Here is a 7,661-nt window from a genome sequence, read left to right as displayed (position 1 = left end):
GAAGGTAGTTTTATAACTTTTACCAATATGTAGCAAACGAGTTCATATGGGAACCCGTGTGATTCACATATGAACTACATGTTCATATGTGAACCGTGTGATTCACATATGAACTATTTTAACTGATTAACATATGAAATTGTTTGCCGTCTTTTTGTAAAAGTTATGAAACTAGCTCTCTATCTTCCGCATACCGATGCAATAAATTATCAAGTACTTCACAATCAAAGCCGCAAATATTGATCAGATGAAAGGCTAAGATCACTTTTTTATTTATGAAATACTTACCATTTCTCAAATGAACCTTCTATATATATATATGACATGCCATATATATATATATATATATATTTGATTTTCAATAATGGGTAACTAATTTAGTGATGATTCATTTTAACTTTTATTTTTTTATAATTATTTTTTATTAAACAGATACCTAACAAGTTTCCGAACTGGTCGATGATTCCTTACCCCAGAACCCACAAGGGACTAGTCGGGACGGGGGCTTAAACGGAAGTTGGGGTCGAGAGGATGCAATATTTATTCAATATCGGTCCGCTTTCCATCCCTAAAGAATCAATCTAGAGTCGAGTATGCAAGATAAAAGGGTTATTGCAATTTGCAAAAACATGGAAGTTGAAGGACCAAAACAGTAGTTTTGTTATTCTTGTATGGTAATACAAATAAGAAGAAACATTGAAGGATCCAATTGAAACACTTTGACATTCTTGAAGGTCTTCTTACAACATTTAGAAAAAGGTATACGGAGGATCCGGGGCTTGGGGGGGTTGTACGTAACGTGTTGTGTCATCTCATCTATAAATCTATGTTACGTCACACATCGGCAGAATCCTGACCGTTCAAAGCAAATTATTACAACAAACATGGGTAAAATTATCTGGTACGGACCAAATCCAACGGCCGTAAAACAAGCGAAGAGGTGAGAGGAGGAAAGAGAAAATGCGCTAAGGTTCGGTTTCATTTCATACAATCGTGAAATGATCTTTTGTTTTTCTCATTCTCTTTCGTCGGCACTTGCGATTCTTAAATTTCTGCTTCAACTCTGAAACCCTAAGACTTTGAGAGCTGTAATCGGTTCTGTTTTTTCGTATTTTAATGATTAATTTAAGAAAGAAAGAAAGACCTGTAAAAGGGGATTCTTGATTTTCCGAAGTTGTTGTTGGGCAAGTAAGGAATTTGAGGGAGATTTTTCTTGTGGTGGAAGTTATAATTGTAATTATCTCATAGAATAGGATTAGGGATTTGTGTACTTGAGAATATATGGGGTTGGAGGATGCAGATCTTGTAGATGACGGGGATGCTGCCGGAGGAGGCAAAGCTGCTGTCTCGGTTTCATGCTCGATTTGCCTCGAGGTTGTCACCGATAACGGGGATCGTGCGTGGGCAAAGCTCCAATGCGGTCATCAATTTCATCTGGGTCAGTCAGTAACTTCTTTTGGTTTTATTAATTAGTAAATTGAATTGATTGTGATTGGAAATTGTTGTTCAGGAACTAGTTGCCTGTATGCCAGTTCAACTCGTTTGGGTATTTTGTTTGATGTGAACCTGGGGAATCGCGAGTTATCTCTTTACCTATAAACTTTTTAGTGGTAGCATAAGTTATCGGGGCGTCTTTGTTATTGATTGCTTGTGGCTGGAGATTAACAGATAGTATGTTGAAATTGAACACTTTAAGGTGTTTAGGGGAGTTATTTTGAAGATATGATCTACTTGTATGGAATACTTGGACATCCAGCGATCTAAAAGTAGTTTTAGCATTTATTTCCTTCTTAAGTTAGTAATCTATGTGAATGCCATTTTGGTAGTCAGTTATTGCTTTTCTGGCTGCTTTCACTAAATCATTGTGCTTCTATTTGAATTCGGGGTGTCACGTGTACTGTGTGCAGTCTCAATATATGAACCTTCACATCTTTTGGTGGATAGTATCCGATACATACCTAAACTTAGAGGCAGGCCCACTTGGTCTGCACATATATTGGGTCTACACGTAAGATCTTTTTACAAGTTGGCTGCAGCAAATTTTCTCTAGGATATGTTTATATATCTTCTGGGATCAATTCTTCTTTGCGTGGGTGAGATCACAATAAGTTTTGTGGTTACTACAGGAAATGCTTAATGGTAATAGTCGGAACTTGAAAGTGAGTAGCTTAGGTTCTCAGCTTCCTTTGAGGTTGATCCATGTGGAGGATATGTTTTGGAGAAATAAAGCTGCGCATAGCGTAGTCTTTTCTGTAGCTCATGTCAAACAACATCAAGTCAAATTTGTTTTGTTAAAGCATGGCAACATTACTGATATTTGACTGAGTGTGCATGTGTTTGCTAGGTTCTTTATAGTAAGGTAATAATGAGAATCTTTAGCATGCCTGTTGTTGCATGAGGCCTTTATATGGAAGCTTACCATATAGTTTTCAATAAGAGTATGGTGAGAACTATGAAAACTTATGATTGAAAATGTGATACAATTGATGTGAAGTTATGTGTCTGGAAATGCAAATTCAAGCATATAATTTAGTGGATGCGAGGTGCATGTGAAGGCATAGAATGAATTTTAGAACTGAAGTGTAAAGCTAACCAGGGAAGCTTGGATATACTTTGTAAAGTTAGCTAATATGTTATGCACGTAGGGCTAATCATGGAAGCGTGGGATTTATTTTCTTGTGATAATGTGGTAACAAATACAATATTCCTAATAAAAACGAGTATCACTAGTCGGCTTTCATTTTCAAACAGAAAATGTCAAACCGACTTTCATGTGGGCATAACAGTAGAAGCTAACCTATGTTATAGCCTATAGGCAGTTGCTGGTATACGAAGAACACTAAGAATTTTACTTTTATGAATGGATCATGGGGTTTCCCCATAATAGAGATGTGTATAGGTCCTCTAGGATAATAAGTGGTATATGAAAGTTTTTGACAATCATAGCAGATAGATTTGTGAGAAATAGGTTAGAATATGGGTTCTGTTATGGTTTAGTCATCATGTTTATACATTAGGCAGATGAGTCCATCAGTTGTATTATATATTTAGGGTTTTTATTGCATATACATCCTGTTGTCTCTAAACATTAACATAGTATCACAACTAAAACTTTGATAGCCAAAAGCCAATGTAGTTACCGACACCGAAAGGTTTTTGGTTTGCCATCGATAGGAACATAATGTTCAGTTTTAGGTTTTATATCACTTGCTGCTCATCTCTTTTGCTTTATTCTAGATTTGATGTCATTGGAGCTTTGTAAAATGTTTCTAGTATTGGTTTGACCTCTTATAAATATGCTGCCATTGCCTTTACCCTTTTCAGTCTCTTGATGCTTAGTATTGATTTTGCTGTTACGATGAATATAGTAATAGCTATCTTTTGTGAGTAGCTTTCCTTTTTTCAATGCTGTACGTGTTCTTATTAACATTGTTCATCATTCATCTCAAGTAACTTTTGGCATGAAATCTTCTTATGTCAAGCATGGATATCGAATCATCTGTGCTTTCTGAAGATTTTGAGTGGTTCCAACATGTTCTTCTGTTTATGATTCTTGTTTTCTCTTCGCCTTTATAATGTTTATTACAATGTTCTAAAAGACGTTGACCAGAGATCTGCGGTTGAGCGATCTTGTTCTTGATCACCTAACTGGAGATTAACCGGATGATTATGCAAAAACATTAACAGTTGATTTAAGTAGGTAGAGTATAATTATTTGAAGTATGTAAAAGTGAGAAGTAAAATTTTGGTTTGTTACAGTTGCTTTTCTAAATTTCTAGTTTCATTGTGTCATTGGAGCAATATAATAAAAAAGAATTTTTATTGTAAAGAAGCTTAATTCAACAATTAGTTACTAATTGAAGTGGTTAGTGGTGCTTAAATGTTGGAAGCCAATTAAGCAGCCCTAACTAATTGGAGCAGTGGGGCTACTTAATGCCTAAGCAGCTGTAGACAGTGATTTACAGACATTTGTTCATCAATTTTTGAATTGTTGGTTTGTTCTGTTTGTGGAGATATTATTTTTGAGATATTTCTCACCATGTGCTAGTGATTAATCGATCATCTTACTATATTTTGATCATTTTGTGATTCTTTGGGCTTTCCATGTTATTTTGTGCCATAATGATATTTTTATGTTTAAAATATTTGAGAAACTATGGAAATTCTAAGTTTAATTTTGAAATTGAAGAAAGTTTGAGGCTTTGTATCATTTCAGGAAGATTGGGGGTACTATATAACTTCGTGGTCTGATTTGCAAATTGTTAAAAAATTCAAGGACTTTATGGCTATTTTAGAAAGTTCAGGATGGCTGTTTGTAGTTTGTACACAGATACACTTGAGGAACTGCTTTTTATTTTTGAAAAATACTGGGGTTATGATATTAAGTTGAAGGAGCTTTCTATTATTAGCTGACATTGAGTTGTTTTCTTGTAAATTACTTATAGTTTAAAGAATTTGTGAAGCTTAATAGGTTTTCTGGAAAAAAATGTTCATTTTTTCCCCTTTTTTATGCATTGTTGGCTGTTTTGTTGCTTGAATGCCAAGAATGTGATTGACAGACATGTTAAGGTGATCATATTATACTTGTTTATGAGGAAAGACCTTTCTTTTATTTCTTGCATGCTCGATAGTGGTCTTGTTGGGGGTGCAGGTACATCTGTTTATAGGGGAGTAGGAGTTTTTAGAGGAGGTGCTGCATTGATTTGGTGCCAAGGAATCTGCTTATGTTGGTGCTGAGGAGGATTACCTCCATGATTGATGGAACTTGTGATGGACTCACTCTGTTTGCTTTGTCTTGTTAGTCTAACTCCCTCCTTCTGGTCGTTTTGATGGTTGATCCTGAGTTTGCCAAGTTTTAAGAGCTCGTGCTTGAGAATTTTTGGTCAAGTGACTCTCTTTGACTTGATTTTTCTACATAGGTTACTTGTTTGCCTGTGCATGGCTTTGGTCTATTTGGCCAATTGGGATTAGTGACACTTGATGGACTCGCTTGATAATCTGTTAACTTGTGCTTTCTGTAATTTGCTTTGATTGCTTGATTTTGTCTTGTGCTCGTATCATGCACTGTCTTTGTTTTTTGTCTACTGTTCAAACAAAGGGATTTGCTGGGTCTTCCACAGGCTGGTTCTCTCTACGATTCAAACATGAGAAAAGAGTTTCTGTTTTAAGGATCAGATTTCTGTTTTTGCATACTTCCTGTTTCTTGTTCATGTTCTTTATGGCAAGTTGGGCACAATAGATATCGTCTATGCTCTGAGACCAGGAGGCATAGAAGATAAGCATGCAAATAAGGTCTGTTGTATTTATATAGGCCCATCTATTATATTACATAGTCAGGGTTTGCGTGTGAGTAACACATACGTTCTATTGAATCTAAACACTAACAAACTCTTTTCCTGAAGGTGGGGGTATAGTTGGTTGTTCTTGCGGTTGGATGTTTGCTTCCTCTTCTTTATTAAGATCATCTCAATGGATTATCAATGTTTAGCTAAGTTGATCAATGTTGGTGTTTGATGATTAGTGCGCCCTAATTGTTGTAAAACTATATCTTGAGTTGGTATAATATTGCTTAGTGCAACAGAGTACAGTTTTCCCATTGATAGAAGTTTTTTTGAGAAAACTCTCATTACTTCTAGAACATTGCAGAGTTGGCCTATTGGAGTATCGTGATACTTAGAATTTGTATTTCCTTTCCAATTCAGCGAGCCTCGTCCGGTGCATTCGTGCTCAGTAAGGTCTTTAGTCTTCGTACTGTCATATCAAAGAAGACCTTTCAGTGACATAGCATTTATATGTCGACTATTGCAACTACTGTAGTTTTTGAAATCATATCAATCAAAATTTGAAGTTTATGATTTGATTCATTCGGTTCATGAAGTAAATCAGGCTACCTCGTCAGCCTATCAATATCCCGTCTCAATTGCCATTATATTGGCAAATCGTGCTGGCAGCGTCAGATGAAATTGTATCTATAAATCTGTGTGCAGGGTCTCTTGATCCAAAACATCACATGTAGCCACTAGCCACTAACCACATGAAGAGAAGGTTTCTTTGTTGGTGTTTGTTGAAGTCATAACCAACGACTAATGAGCTAAGACAACATTTTCGTGGCTAATACAAGTATAATTTTAGTTTATAAGCAGCTTGAATGTTTACTTTTGTGTTACATATATACATATTATGCATTAACAAGAAGTAGATGTCAATATAAGATCCAATATGATTCATGATTCATGCAATTCATATAGCAACTTCTGAATAGATGAATCCACAATCTTTATATCTGTGTGTTGCATAAGCTAACTTCAAAAACTCAAATTGTATCTCTAATTTAGGAGGGGTCTATAGAATTGTCTTTTGGAAGAGGCAGCAAGCTCTTGTGGAAGCCTTGTCCATGGTTTTACTATTCTACTATGAGGATTGTATATATGTTTCTGTTTCAATTCAATGATCAAGTTTACCTTTACTGATGTCTAAAATTGTTGTGTTAATCAGCAAAACTCATATTATTTCTTACTTGTGTTGGTTGCAGATTGCATTGGTTCTGCATTTAATGTCAAAGGAGTGATGCAGTGCCCCAACTGTAGGAAAATTGAGAAAGGTCAGTGGCTTTATGCGAATGGTTGTAGACCATATCCCGAGTTCAGCATGGATGACTGGGCTCATGATGAAGATCTTTATGATCTAAGTTATTCTGAATCGGTAAGATGCATCTGTTTTATTGCTTTAGTTTGATAATAGCCCTTCTTGCATTGAGTGAAATTATATAACCTCATTCCCGTTCTCGGGGGCAATCAGCATTTGGTTCCTGAATAACTGTATAAAGTTAAGCAGATTTTTTGGTGAAATGAGACACCTGCATTGGAAGGAGGGTTTAAAAAAACTATGTTGAGAGGTTTGAAGGGTAAGTTGTGATGACATATTGTACTTTGTGTAACCTCTCTGGAGGTCATTGGTTCAAACCTCACCAAAGTTGAGGAGTGTGAGAGTTTTGCTGTGTATAAAATATTAGATACTTCAATTGTACTTTGTGTTGGTCATTTCAAGAATGCATATGATGAGGTATACATGTGGGGAACAGGTTAATGGTTTGGACACACATGTGGATATCTTAAAAGGCATCAATTGAGGAGTGGCATGGGGTCTGAATAGGTTGGGTGACAATAGCATATCTGTGGAAGAATAGAGATATAATCCTAGCCATGCAAGAGACTGGTCATGAGAGCCAGGCTTCCAACATAATCAAGTCATAAATCACTATTTTGTTAAGATTTGGCATGGCGTCTGTCTGTGTTCATAAGAGTGTCAAAACTAGTGTTGAACACCAAATAGAACTAGGAAAAGTTGAATGGAAGGAAAAAAAGCACTTTCTTAATGATACTTGATAAATTCAACCATGAGGATAGGGCTGTAAACGAACCGAACGAACACGAACGGAGGCTTGTTCGTGTTCGTTCGTTTAACTTAACCGAACAAACGAACGAACACGAACGGTAAACGAACGAAAATAATTGTGTTCGTGTTCGTTCGTTTAGAAATCCAATGTGTTCGTGTTCGTTTATGTTCGTTCTTTAACAAGTTAAACGAACGTAAACGAACGAACATAAACGAACAGTCTTAACGAACATAAACGAACATGCCTAAATGAACATAAACGAACA

General features: G+C 36.0%; 1 protein-coding gene across 2 annotated transcripts in view; it reads left to right on the top strand.

Moving 5' to 3' along the window:
* Positions 1-940: 940 nt before the first annotated feature.
* LOC112502874 (E3 ubiquitin-protein ligase RFI2-like) overlaps positions 941-7,661 on the top strand; it is a 14,900-nt gene continuing 8,179 nt past the window's right edge. Inside the window, exons 1-2 of one of the 2 annotated variants that reach the window (XM_025106885.1) lie at positions 941-1,438; positions 6,533-6,702. In XM_025106885.1, coding sequence (XP_024962653.1) covers positions 1,282-1,438; positions 6,533-6,702 — 327 coding nt within the window. In that variant the 5' untranslated portion in view covers positions 941-1,281. The remainder of the gene's footprint in view (positions 1,439-6,532; positions 6,703-7,661) is intronic. The other variant, XM_025106887.1, reaches the window with a different exon arrangement.

The sequence above is a fragment of the Cynara cardunculus genome, unplaced genomic scaffold (genome assembly GCF_001531365.2).
Source record: "Cynara cardunculus var. scolymus isolate 2C unplaced genomic scaffold, CcrdV1 Un_Scaffold_2108, whole genome shotgun sequence".
NCBI classification, from domain to species: domain Eukaryota; kingdom Viridiplantae; phylum Streptophyta; class Magnoliopsida; order Asterales; family Asteraceae; genus Cynara; species Cynara cardunculus.
The sequence above is the reverse complement of the archived record's forward strand: the minus strand, read 5'-3'. Positions and strand labels throughout refer to the sequence as shown.